At 33.6% G+C, this 14,337-nt stretch overlaps 2 protein-coding genes across 5 annotated transcripts in view; one reads left to right on the forward strand and one right to left on the reverse strand.

The window, feature by feature from the left end:
- LOC105165964 (pentatricopeptide repeat-containing protein At1g20230) overlaps positions 1–1,891 on the reverse strand; it is a 7,157-nt gene extending 5,266 nt beyond the window's left edge. For 2 of the 4 annotated variants that reach the window (XM_020695359.1, XM_020695360.1), the window contains exon 1: positions 121–290. In XM_020695359.1, coding sequence (XP_020551018.1) covers positions 121–148 — 28 coding nt within the window. In that variant the 5' untranslated portion in view covers positions 149–290. Of the gene's footprint in view, positions 1–116; positions 324–440; positions 703–1,211; positions 1,355–1,537 lie in introns of those variants that run through there. The other 2 variants (XM_020695362.1, XM_020695361.1) reach the window with 2 other exon arrangements.
- Positions 4,419–13,418, forward strand: LOC105165966 (protein RFT1 homolog). Its single transcript, XM_011085130.2, has 15 exons — positions 4,419–4,638; positions 4,739–4,818; positions 5,507–5,601; positions 6,106–6,269; positions 6,836–6,987; positions 7,638–7,756; positions 8,347–8,510; positions 8,683–8,757; positions 9,442–9,513; positions 10,615–10,752; positions 11,049–11,204; positions 11,948–12,000; positions 12,104–12,282; positions 12,443–12,521; positions 12,904–13,418. The coding sequence occupies exons 1-14, from the start codon at positions 4,557–4,559 to the stop codon at positions 12,501–12,503; spliced, it is 1,590 nt and encodes a 529-aa protein (XP_011083432.1). The 5' UTR covers positions 4,419–4,556; the 3' UTR covers positions 12,504–12,521; positions 12,904–13,418.

Genomic DNA, 14,337 nt, shown 5'->3' on the forward strand with positions numbered 1-14,337 from the left:
AATCATATCAAAACAATAACCAGTTTGTCAAGTTAAAATTGGCATTTAGTGAGCAGATGATTTGACAATTTAAAGGCACATCTGAAGGAACAAAGAAAAGGTTGGATGATCAAATATTACCTACTGACAGCATGGCGGGCCTTTCCATGGGTAGCAGATCCAGGAATAGCAATCATGCGAATCCTGTTGTTTGCATCACGGCCTATTGGGACATCAATGCGCCCAGTGGCTGGTGACGGCACTCCACATGTAAGACTGACGTATACCCTCTTTATAGTGCGCTCCTTGAACTGTTCCGCTAGACATGCATGAGAATGCTCATCCTGCAGAGAGAAGGATAACAAAAAATATATACTGCTTAAAACTCAAATTGCCTAGAAATATGAGGATCGGCGAAAACTCAAAGTTAATTGTTTTCAGTAACTGAAAGAGGTAATTACCTTTGCAACTACAAGCAATCCGCTGGTCCCTTTGTCTAATCTGTGCACAATTCCAGGGCGTACAGATGACTCATAGAGGCCAGAACCAATACCTACATTTTCACCTTGATCTACAGAAAAGGCACTGACCTCATCTTCTGAATCATCAACAATCTCAGGCTGTGCTTCTGGATTCAAACATACAGTGGAGAGCCTACAATGGCGAAGAATTCCATTAACAAGTGTTCCAGATGCATTGCCTGGTGCTGGATGAACAACCTGCCTTACAATGAAATTTCACATTAAAACTGTAACAAGCAGGCTTTATCTGCCTGTTTTTTATTGCAAGCAGACTATCAGAAAGGGTAAGAATGTAATCTAACTACCATTTAAAGGCTATTGAAGATGAAAATTTCTTAATTGGTTTTTTATATCTTTTACTATGCTCTAAACCCATACAAAAATTTCATCAGAGATGACACCAAAGCAATAACATAGCTAAAAAGCAGACAACATTAGCATGATTCAATTGCAATATGTTAAATTGGCCAAGACCTTTCTAACTTGATTTCTTGGTCGCCAAAATATTGGGGCTTATAAAACTTGCAGCACCTTCATAATAAATAGTCACTACAAGCAATCAAAACTAAAAAGAAAATGGATAATCTCTAAGAGCTCCTTTAACCATCAGAATACTTTCAACCAAATGCCGGTTTCAAGAAACACACATTTGAGTTCTCAATTCATCTCAATTTTTCAGCTTTCTGGGAAAGGGAAATTTAAACCACAAACTGAAGAACAGGCTTGTTCACAACAAGCACGTGTTCATCTTCATACACTATATCCAATGGAATATCTTCTGCTTCAGCTCTCAAAGGCTGCAACTCCGCTATGGTGCAATTCACCACGTCCCCATCTCTCACCACGTGAGAAACCTTTGATATATCATAATCAACTATCATTAACAAACCAGAGATTCATACATTAAATTTAAAAACATTTTCCCTTACAAACATTGAAAGGCAAGATAACTCATACTCTCAAAATGAATATCCCTGCTCCACAAGGACAACTCTCAACTACAAGAACTAACCAAAAAGGAAAAATAAGTCAGCAACCTTATCGATGACGTGGCCATTGACAGACACCAATCCTGAACGTATGCTGGATTGAACTCTAGCTCTACTGATGCCGTTGATGCGAGACGAAATCCATGAATCTAGTCTCAGCTTCCCAGAATCCAATTCCACTTTTTCCTCAATTTTGACGCCGGAATAATTGTTCGGCCTGCCGGAAAATGGGCCTTGGAAGTCATCGGACTCGGAGTTAGCTGCCGCATAAGATTTAGAATAAGCACAGGCCGTGCTTATGATCTTTCGCAGGGAGAGGTTTCTAGGGTTTATGGGAAGGGGTTTAGCTGAGTTCAAATACAAGGAGTGAAGTGACAACATCTTCGTGGCTCTTCTGATAAATAAAAATGTGGGCTTTTTATCGATGCTGAATTGGAAGGACGAAAATAGTCCAAATCCGGTTAGGTCATAACCCGTATCCTGCTACTATGCGGGTCGGTACAATTTGGGCGGGTCTTCCTCTAAACGGATATCTAAACTATAAATATTATGATTGTCTCAAGTAGGAATTGTTAAAACTTTAGAATTACAGTACAATTAGTTAATAGCTCATGTTAAGGTACGGGAGTATTATTTTTCCAAAGAGATAAATAAATAATTTTATATTTAAATTTAAAATAATTAATACGTATATACAACACAAAACTTATATTTAATATAAAATTAAAATTCAGATTATTTTACTAAATAAATTTATTTAAAATAATAAGTTAATTTTTTGGATAAAGATTATCAATATTATACTTATCTAAATTTAAATAAAAACATATATATATTTTTTTAAAGTATTATTAGATAAAATATAAGATTTAAATTATATTAGTAACTAATTTATCAAATAAACTTATGTAATTCTTTTGAATAAAGATAGACAATTATGTAATTAATTAAATTAAAAAATATAAAATTATTTTACTACATGATAAAATAAAATTTTAAATAAATTATCAAAATATAGACATATATTTCGATAGTATCTACATTTTTATTTGATTATATATTATTAGTCCTAAAAGAATTGAGTGAAAGTTATTATTAAGTTTATAGTATTGTGCAATTTATTCAAATTGGTACAAGATTTACGAATTTATTCTTTTTTAAATACAAGATAATTAATTACCACTATATTCGAATTGCTGACTGGTAGAAGTGTTCATAAAAAATGCATGACAACCCCAACCAATTGGCGTAACTCAAACCGCACTGCAATTGGCTGGTTAAAGGTGGGTTGGGTTGGTTTTGGGCTAGTAAAAAAAAGACCGTATTTTAGCTATTGGGTATGATTTTACACATATATAAACCGCATTCGACCACTATAATAATAATAACAACAACATACTAGAACTTATATAAAAAAAATATCATTCATAAGGCAACATTCAAGACAATAATAATAATTACGATACTTCTATTGATATTGTATACTATATTTATCTTCTGTATTATAAATGTGTGAACGATTTGCCATATTTTATTTTTCTTTTTTTCTTTGTGATGTCAATATATCCTTTCATATAATAATAGAATTACAAATTTATGTGTCCAAACAAATAACTTTGCAATTAGTTTTTATAATATAGTTGTTAATTATGCCCATCGTTGAATTGAAACATAATTATAACAAAATAAATAATAATAAAGAGTTTTAATCACAACTAAAGTATAATAACTATTTAAAATATAAATATTTAAAACAAATTAATAGTAACTAGGAAAAATATATAGGCTACATAAATAGAAGAAGATACGCTATGTTTGTTTTCATTTTCAACTTATTTTCGAGACAAATCAAAACATACCCAATGTTTGCCATCATTCAAAAATACCTTATTTAGGTGTTTTAAACTGTTTTAGCACAAATATATACATATATATAAATATATAAAAAAATGCATGATTTGACAATGATTTGACAATGAATAGTAATTTTTGTCTTCCAAAACACAACATTAAACATACAATACTTATTTTAAATTATCTCTAACACACACTTATTTATCTTTATTTTTCTCTCTCCATCTCCATAAAACACAACAAAACACACAGAAAATGAATCCAAACATTATGGACATTTTTTATGAACAAAAGTAATATGAGGCCTGAAAAATATTTGATAACAAATATTAAACTAGAATTAAAAACACCAACTTAAAATAAATTAAATAATTTTAATATATTTTTATATTGTAAAGTATACGATCCACATACTTTTAAATTTTTTAATGCATTACTTCTCCATATAAAAAAAATCAATCACTATATATTTTTATTTATATGTCTTAGTCATTGTATATCCTACACATGCACATACATATCATGCGTGTGTCTTTTTGTGTGCTTGTTGTAAATGATATTATTATTTTATTACAACATGTTTTTATAATCACCTTATTTCATTTCAAATAATATATATTTAATATTTATATATTGTGATCAGTTTAATTCGAAATAAGGGTTTTTTTCACAATCTTGTTAAAAAAATAGGTAAGTTTTTCATATTTATTTTTATTCTTCTATAATGAAATATATAACCACGTATATTTTACATATTATAATTGATATATCATATATTTTATATTTTTGCTAACTATCAGTATAAGAAAATGTATTTATTGTGATAAACAATTATATCAAAAACATAAATTGTCATAAAATATTAATATAATTATATAAGTGATTGAATTTATACTAAAAATGGTAAAACCGCCCCAATCTAATTAGACCACAAAGTGCGAGTTTCATAAATTGTCGAGTTAAGTTTGCACTAAACTTTAGAAGACCAAAGACATTGAATTGAGTCGAAGAATTATCTAAATCGGTCCGACCCGCACTACGTACAATCATACTAACAGGGGAATTAGTAGGCATCCAAGTACAGCTTTTTGGGTCCGTCTCAAGCCCAAGTACCCATCCACCCCAACCCAACCCGAATGTATCCGCGAACTATTGTTCGGAGTTGTACAAGTATTGTTCAAGAACCAAACAGTAGGAAGAGTAAAAACAAAAAATGGTTTCAGAGATGTCAAATTCGCAGCCGGTGGATGGAGGGGCAGCGGCGAATCTGCCGCGAACTTTTAAGTATTTGTTAGGTTTGTTAGTTTCAGTTCCTTCAGTCAATCTTCATCTCATTGGAATAAAAAATTGTTAGTTTGCGATAGACTATTTATGTGTCGTGATGTGTGTGTATAGCTACGCAGTTTCTGGCAAGGGGAATTCCATTCATATTCAATTCCTGGATTGTCAGACACCTATCCGAAGAAGATTATGCGGTAATTTCATTTTTGAGAGCTCGTTATTTGTTTGTTTTTCTCTTTCCCCTTCCAGAGGAGAAAATTTGACTTTACCAGTAAAAACGATGGAAGTATACTGAGGAAAAAAACGTCGCCTGTAAGAATTGAAGATTTAGAAATAATTTTAGAATTTGAACTGTTTTTCACTGGATTCCAGCTGAAAAGACTTGACTTTGGGTCCCGTACGGACAGGATTATTTCTTATTTAGCTACTATAGCAATTGAGGTGTGGTCATTTTTGGGAAGACATAAATCCAAATTTTCAAACTTTCGAATTTTGTGGTTTATTGGTAATGGTAATGATGATGCTACAATACTTGTAGTGTTGTTTGAGGTATGGCCGTTGTACAGTGTTTGAGAAAGGTCGGACATGGGTCTGGTACTCGAATATTTGACATGGGTGTCTTGAAAGATATCAGAAGCATGTCTATGCAAAGTGTTTTGTTGTTCACCATTTTGAGATTTGGCATATGTAGGACTTATGCTACTGAGTTCTTAATTTTTTATGATTCCCTGTATTTTCGTTCTTCTAATTTCCATAATAATCAAGAGAATTGCATGTGTATAAAAGTGACATCGACATTATAACTTCTCTAGTCCTATTGACTATTCTTTGTTTGTTTGTTTCTAGTGCTATCTAACGCTCTGTATTTCTCGAATAATGCAGCTCTATGCTGTACAATTCCATCTGTTTGTTACCTGTGTATTGTTTCTCAGTAGAGAGGGGTTCCGGCGAGCATGCATGAGGGCAGATATCAAATGGTACCTTCGAATGCTATCACTTCACAAATTATTGCATTCAATTTGTATATTTGGTTCATGCTGTTAGACTTCTGTTTTAGGACTTCATTTCCTGCACTACTTCAGATTTAATGCTCCCATTAAGTACTAGGGTAGTGTCATGAAGTTCTTTTTTCAGAACTTCACATATAGCAAATGCTTCTATCATATAGATGACAAAAAGCAGATACCTAAAATTACTTTATTATTGCTTTAAAGGTGCTAAAAAGTTACCTAAATTTGGTTTGTTTATCAACAATCAAGTTCAGGTGTGCTTTCCTATTTAGGAAAATGTGCCTGTTAGAGTCCATATCATGTTTGTGTGCTCGTTCTCCCAGCTTTCTAAATGCATGTCTGCCAAGTGCTCTAGTGTCATCAATTATACTTTTGTGATGACAGTAACGAAAATGGCATATATCATGAATTGTTACTTTTGTTCAGTTTTCTTAATATAATCTGAAAAATTGATTTTGCTGTATCTTGCAGTGATGGTGCTTCAGCAACAGGACCAAATGCAGCTAAGCTTTTGAAAGTAGCCTGGATGACTTTCCCTTTAGGAATACTAGTTACAATTTCAGCATGTTTATTCGTATTTTGGTGGCAAGGGCTAAGTTATTCTAGTTCATATGCACAGGCTATCTTGATTAATGGTAAGAAAATTCAAAAACTGCATGCTTAGCAAATCTAACCTGATATAAACCAGGACTGATTTGGGTGGTTGAGGTTGGACAGATGTGAGAATTAGATTCTCAAAAGAGAAGGTATTACATTTAAAATATTGAAATGCTTAAAAAATTTAATGGTGCAAAATGCAACTTCAAGTATTTTGGTGCTTGGATCATTATTTTCTTCAAATATTATTGCTGTTTGGGTTGTTTCTTATCATCTACATCATTGGTTGGTATTGTTATTATTTTGATTAGTGTTGTTATTATAGATCTAAGGTCCTTCTTTGTTTATTGATTAACTGTGGGCAGTGGGGAGTGGGTCTGTGACTTTAGGTTTGGCATGTATTACTCCAGTTCTTAATGTAGGTTATCTTTAATTGAGTCGATGAAATATTAGATAGTTGCTGAAGTTTTTGAGCACCAGTTATGTTTCTTTGATTATTTATTATGATCAGGAAATGGAATGATTAATGGGCATATGATTGAAGAGTTCTTCCCGTAAACGATTCTCTCTCTTCTTCTGATTAAATTTCTTCATGCATATGCAGGTTTTGCTTGTGTACTTGAGCTACTGGCAGAACCATTTTATATATTGTCCCAGAATTTGGTTCTTCTCAGATTGCGGCTGGTTGCTGAAACTGTAGCCACTCTTTCACGCTGTATAGTAACATATATCCTCATCCTGAAGCAACCTGGCATGGTACGTAAGAATGCTTCATATTGATTTTCGTACTTTGGAGTAGCAAAGTGAATTTGACTAAGTTATATCATTTACCTAGAAGAGTCTTTGCAGTCCTTTGTATTATACTTCATTATTGAGCAAGCATGTTGACTTTGATAAGAATGGAAACTCAAAGTTGCTTAAAAGTACTGTGTCTTAGTAAATGGATACATTTATTGTTGTATTGATGTATGTATATCGATATGTGTTTGTGTTTAATGGTTTTGGTTTGGGAAACATGGATGCTTAGTTAATAGGATATAAAATTCAATAATGTAGTCGTAGTCATCTGGAATTGTTAATCTTCTGAAGGTTCGAACGAATCTTTATTTGCCCTGACTGATTTGATTTCTTCTTCAAGAAACCTTCCAGTATCTCTTGCCTTCATCTTTTAATTGTTTGATTCGAAAGTATAAACATGTCCAAACTGTGTCATCAATTCCTATCTTGTTATCTGTTTCATATGCTGGCGTTATAGCCTCTCTTCATAGTTTTTCAGCTTCTTTCTTGTCCCTGTATGTAATATCTTAATCCATCTTTTACTGTCCTCATATTTTATATGTTTGTGTGTGGTCTGCAATTCTGCTTAACTGCGACTAGTGAATTAATTACTGTTGTTTGAATTGCAGGAGAAAGCAATTGTATTTGCCCTGTCACAGGTTGCATATGGAGCATCTATTTTCTTAGGTTATTGGAGCTACTTTCTTCTATTTCGAGCATATAAAACTTCAGTTCTTTTTCCATTCAGGTATTAATTTTCTTTTAGGCCCATAAGTATCTATGTTGGAAGAAAATATGTGACTTATTCGTGGAGGATGAGTGTTGAAGTATATTTCCTGAAAACATTTTCTTGATTTGCAGCCTGGAAAATCTTCACCATGTTGTGTCAGTATGTTCCATTGTTCCACGTAATCCATCCGAATATTGGGTCTTTGTCCTTATTAAGGACTAAGCTATTGATTAGTGTGTAATATAATTCATACACAAGTCAAAGAAGTCTTCTGGGATTCTCTTTTCTTTTTTGTGCATTTTTCCCTTGTACAAGATTATATTCTGAAAAGGTGTCAATCAGGATAATCAAGTGCTCTTACTGTTCTTGTTAGCTTTAGTATACAGTACCTAATCAAGAACTGTAAGATGGAGTAATTTAATCAATGGAATGTTTCTTTTATCCCATATGCTACAATGTTTGGTTAGTTTAATGTAAAAGCAATTCTCCTATTGTTCCCTTAAAATTGGGTGACATAATTCATCTTCCGATTAGATTTGAAGGTTTGACAAAAGCAAGTGAGGTCACTGCCTTCCGTTTTCACTGTTAACTGATAAATTTTGTTGCAGGAAAGGAAATACAATGGGTTATGACCAAGCACTTGCTAACATGTGTATGATTTTTACTCTTCAATCTTTTCGGAAGTTGATTCTTCAGGAAGGTGAAAAGATGGTCCTTGTATGGTTGGACACGCCATATAACCAAGCAGTATACGGACTTGTAGAGAAACTAGGTGAGTCGATCATGATCTCTTTGCCTTGCAATCAAATTTATTTTTGCAAGATAGCATGTTTTCCTCAGATGGATGCTATTGCTTGATATGGATCAAGCATGCAATTTTGAGTGTTTTCCTATCTCCTTTCCACCATTTAGATGGTATTTTGAGAATTTGGTTGATCTCTCAGGTAGCTTAGTGGTGAGGCTGGTTTTTCTTCCATTTGAGGAAAGTTCCTATGTTACATTTGCAAGGTCTGCATCAGGTTTATATCTCTTCTTTTGTGTATTTTTCTTATATAGCATTTAGAAATGAATAGTCGCATCACGATAGTTTGCAGTCACTGTTGAATGACTTGTTTGTGTACTTATTAAGATTTATTCTACTGGTGGCCATTGTTTGTATGTGGAGATGCTGAAATATATGATGAGATATGAAGGGTAGGCATCATTCCTGACAAATTGCTGAAACCCTTTTTACTACATAATGTAGGTCTGCCCTGCTTCTTCACTATCACTCACAAAACTTTCAAACTGTCTAAGTTCTATAAAGGTTGAAGCATTTTTTCCTGAGTGAAAAAGTTCATTGCTTAGGGGCTTTATCCATTTATAGAAAGCTTTCTCCTTGAGTTTGGCATTTCAGTGTAATCTGAAGAAGAACAGCTTTTTCATCCCTACCCTCTTATGGATGATATAAACCAGTTCTTTAATGAACAGTCCCCATCCCAGATAATAACAGATGCTGATATACTTCTCTATTATCGTATTTTGAACTAACTATAACTTCCACAAGAAACTGCATTATCAGAATTTATGATCGTTGATTGGTTTAAGTAGTTCCCATCAAAACTCCGAGTCTTTTTAACCTAACTGCATGCATCTTATATCACAGGTAATATTTCATTCATTTCTCGCAAGTGAATTTAGTTGTGAACTTTATGTTCGTGCAGGAGAGTACGAAGAGAAAAAGAAGAACCTGGGAAGGCGTCTGACAGATGCGCTAAAACTTGTTTTGCTAATAGGTATCTACTGCACCACAGTTTGTTCGAAAAATATCATTTCTTGTTCTTTCAGTGTGGTATTGCAAGTAATATTCCTTATAAGTTGATTATTATCTTAACAATATTGAAACTGCATCCACTTGTACCATGTTAAGCTAAAAGTTGATTAATTCCTTATGGTGACTGATGTACTTGGGTTATAAAAGTGCAGAAGAAAATGAGATCCTCTTTGTTTAAAAGATTAGCTGCTAAGTCATAATGCATTTTAAAAGCTCTGGCTGCTTGGCATCAATTTCTTTGACTGTCAGTTCTTGGAAAACCTTTCATATCCTACTTTTGTGAATGAGCAGTTAGCACAAAGGTTTTGGGTAAGTTTTCTTGCAATTGATCTGATTTTGAATCCATGATCCATAACCATAACTTCTGATACAGTCTTCAAAGGGCAAGTTGCCTGCTAGTAGTGTAGTACCTCCAACTTTGAGAAAAGCTGACATCACTGGGTCTTTCAATTCTAATTCAATCTTCCTTCAACTTTGGTATGTCTAATCTGTGTGGCAGAGACTAAAACAGATGTATTCTCCTTATCTTCTGATTGTTCTGGAATGAGAAACCAGATACAAGAGGGAAGACCTGATAATTTGCCCTTCTCTTCTTCTCTTCACGACTGATTCAGTGGTTAAAAGTAAATCACACGTCATAGCTTGGCTCTACATCATCCTCCCTCATGAAGCAAAGTGCACTCTTCTGCTTTATGTACCTATTGCTAAAAGTGTTGCATTGTAGAAATAATGGGTAATGTGTTGTTCTATAGAAAATGACTATTAACAATGATAGAAAAAGGTGACGGGCAATACTTTGTTTTATTAGATAGGTTCATGTTTGAAGATGATAATAATTTTAACTGACAAAAACAATGATGTGTTAGAGAATTGTAAACTCACATTTTTCCAAATCTTCCTGCTGGAAAAACGATTATGCATTTTTAGCAAGGGGTTTGGATATTTTGATGTCTCAACTCTCAAGTTTGTATCATAAAACCTTATATGTGTGCCAAAATGGTGTGATTCTCTAGCAATGCGTCTTTTATTCTTCTCTAAATTTAATAGCTCTTTATTTGGTTAGGTTTGGTGGTTATCGCATTTGGTCCAAGCTATTCGTATTCCCTCATCAGGCTGTTGTATGGTAGAAAATGGAGTGATGGAGAAGCTTCGGTAGCACTCCAGTATTATTGCCTTTACGTGATAGTTTTGGCCATGAATGGTAAGTGGTTATACATATCGTGATGTTACATTATTTTTGTGGTCCATATCACTGAATTGTACTTCGCATATTTTACCATTCTTCTTGTCCTCCTGATTTTATTGCATCTCTTTAGATAAACTCGATACAACTAAAATTGGTTTTAGCAGTTGTTGAAATAATCACATCAATGGAGTTCTTAATATTGAAGGATTACTATGATTCTGATATAAGTTTGATTGAATCAAAATCTTGCATCATACGGAGGAGTTGGTGTTATGGAATTAAAGTTATTTCCTATTTTATTATTTAATTAGGGACGTCCGAAGCATTTTTGCATGCAGTTGCGACAGAGGATCAACTTAAACGGTCAAATGACTCATTACTTGTCTTCTCATTGATTTACCTGGTCTTAAATGTCCTACTTATAAGATCAGCAGGCGCAATTGGATTAATATTAGCAAATTCTTTGAGTATCCTTCACAATTCCTGTAATTTTGTGATAAATTCTTATTATGGTAACTCTTGTCTGTCCTGTTTGCTGCCATTCATGCAAATTTATGATGTTAAGCTGCTGTGGAATGTGTTGGTGAAATAACTATGTGATCACTGATGCTGTTCTAAAACCCGGTGTATTATGCCTTGGAATCTTTGAGTTTCTGCAGATCTTGGTATAAGCTATCAGCTGCTGACGCTATTTACTTTTCATATAGTAGCAAAATGTGATATTTAGCAACTAGTTTATTGGGTTTAACTGGTTGGAGTGACGAGAATAAGCACTTGTCAAGCTTTAGCTGACATCTTGGAGTTCCAAGAAATCGTTTCAAGCAATTACTAAGCTAGAGAGATGACAGTTATCTATCTGCTTCATCCTGTGAATATTGAAGACCTGGAATTGGAGGGTTTTTGGGTTTGAGATGTCATTTATTTTATAAGTCTATTTCCTACTGTTTCTTTCCTTCATATGTCCTGACAGTAAGGACGACTCCTGCTTTCGTTGTGGGTGCTTTCGTTAGTCACTCAGTGTGCAGTAGTAAGAATCATGTAAGTGGCATCTCTAGTCACACAAAGGTGAATGGCTGGGTGGATTTGTTGAGTTTTTTGTTATAAATATCTGAATGTTGCCAATACATTTTTTCTTGTTGATGCAATACTGGTGATATGTTAATAATTGCTTGACAATTGCTGTGCCTTTGCTTCCTTGACTGTAATAAAGACATGATCTTCAGGATAATTTATTCAGCGGTTTTCATCAGAAAATATTTCAAGGTATAGCCCTAATATTTCAGCTTGACCTTTGGGAATATGACAATGTTATCTCATGTGTGTATTTTAACTTGGACTTTTGATGGATTACATGTCGTTTTCTCAGGATTCTTCCTCCTTTTCGTTTAGTGGTTGCTTGCCAGCAGGCTATGAGTTTCTACTAGTTTCAGGTGTAGCCACTTTCATCCTTGAGAGAACATATCTGAACCGAGATCACTTCTGGGCCACCTTTACTGTTCACTTCTCCTTTGGCTTGGCATGTTTCAGCGTAGCGGCTTTTGTAATGTGAGTCCTTTCTTGTGCACTTTTTCATCATGTAACATGTTTCCTTGCTCAAGCTGCTTCTGGCTGTGTCATAGCACCTCATCATCTCATATTGGTCATTGTAGACCTAAAACTGTTGCCCGGTAGTTTTAACAATTCTAGTAATTTTTTTTTTCATCAGCTACAAAAAGGAGAAGCTCTTCATTAGCAAAATTATACGCTTCCGTGAGCATGCTGATTGAAGCTGGTGAAGATCCAAGGTTAGATGTATATTCACGCTTATCTTTATTTATATTTTGTAGAAATATTTACGAAAAAATTATTTTGATAGTTACTAGCCTTACCATGCGCTTACAACAAGAAATGTAGAAATTTGCTGTAAGTTTATCATTGGAGGTTGTGAAGGCATCTGCCTCGTTATACTTGTAAATTTTACATTAATTGGCTAGGGTATTTAAGGGAAGTGTGAATTGTTAAATTTATGAGGAATACTTGAACAGAAGTTCCTGGATGGAAATGTTAAGTGTGCGAAGACATTAATGTTATTACTTCTCGATAGTTGGAGATCTACTGCCAAATTACGATATTTTGATGTTTGCTTAAGAAGTTTTGTGTCCCACAAATATTTTCTCCAAATTGCAGGAACTACTTTGGTGTTGAAAACTCATGAAGTGTATCATGATCAATGTGATTTTGGATCGACCATAGATACTATAGAAGAATTCCACTCCTGGAGTTTGGCCCAGGTACTTCAAAGAGATGGAAGATCAACTATCCTTTCTGTTTAAAGTGCCCCATTTACTCCGTGGTTCATATCGTGCACCACCAGCTTTAATATATCACCAACTGTTCCCCTTCTCATCCAGCATTCAAGACAACCAAGATCTCAGCCTTGGGTTGGATCGGTCTAACAATTTGGTCCAGTTGTCATAATTTTGGATTAGCTGCCAAAGTTGCAGCATAACATTCGATTCTGGACCTGCTTGTATGATTTTGGTGGCCTCAAAACTTTTGGGATGCTTTTGAATATACAAAGTGACTTGTGAATACAAATCTAACAATGATATGTGTAGATTCTGAAGATGGGAGTACACTTTAGGATTCAAATCTTCCTGGGATTTGCATTGGCTTCTGATTAAAGTACTAAAATTGTGATCGCTTGTGTTTTCATTTCTACTACCAATGAAAGTAGAGTCGCTTGTTTGACTTATATTTTTTTTCCCTTACACAAACCAAAAAATTTTACAACTGAATAGTACCTTAACTCGGTCGGATCGCCAGCAAATGATGAATTGCTGGGTTCCGCTCTACTCCGGAGCTTTCCGACCAGCAAATGATGAATTGCTGGGTTCCGCTCTACTCCGGAGCTTTCCGATTCTTCCGGCAGCCCTGTTTATGAGTATAAAACCAGTCTTTCCTATGGCCAGTGGCTCTGTACGTGGCACTGATTTGTCAGGGAAATTTAATTTAGATTGATTTTGGTAAATTTTAATTAATTATTTAACAAATATATTAGATTTCTTGTGTGTGTTATTAGTTTACTGTTAAATTGGTGATAAAATACATTATTTACTTAGAATCCAATTTAATTAGAGTAAAAAAATCCTTATATGCTAAAAGAGGGAATTATTCTTGGAAATTTGGACTTAAAGAACTCAACCAAAACTTGGATTGATCTCATTCATGTTTTCTCATAAAATTTAAAAGATAAGTGTACTGTTTTCCTCTAATATTATGGTGTAATTATATATAGAGATCATGTGATGCTTGTGGGAGTTGGGAAGAAATAAACAAAAAAGTAATAGATATTAGTAAGTGTGATACATTTCATGTATATGCATAATTTTTAAAAATCTATTAAAATAAAATGTTTATATAAATTATATTATTACTTTTTGTATAGTAAAATATTATTTAAAAACATATATTACGGTAATAAGTTAATATAAGTTTGTTATTTATAAAAGAATATTAACAAACGAAGATAATAAATAATATTAAAAAAATAAAAAAAAATGGACGAGAAGACAATAACTATAGAAAGTAGTTATAAAAATGGAGAAGTATAAATGCTCT

Source organism: Sesamum indicum, linkage group LG7 (assembly GCF_000512975.1).
Source record: "Sesamum indicum cultivar Zhongzhi No. 13 linkage group LG7, S_indicum_v1.0, whole genome shotgun sequence".
NCBI lineage: Eukaryota > Viridiplantae > Streptophyta > Magnoliopsida > Lamiales > Pedaliaceae > Sesamum > Sesamum indicum.

What these genes read in the sequence shown, in the direction of transcription:
- LOC105165966 (XM_011085130.2), top strand. Translation starts at nt 4,557, where the DNA reads ATGGTTTCAGAGATGTCAAATTCGCAGCCGGTGGATGGAGGGGCAGCG. An exon ending in GATAGTTTTGGCCATGAATG is followed by an intron (nt 10,753 to 11,048) that starts GTAAGTGGTTAT and finishes TTATTTAATTAG; the next exon opens with GGACGTCCGAAGCATTTTTG. An exon ending in AGCGTAGCGGCTTTTGTAAT is followed by an intron (nt 12,283 to 12,442) that starts GTGAGTCCTTTC and finishes TTTTTTCATCAG; the next exon opens with CTACAAAAAGGAGAAGCTCT.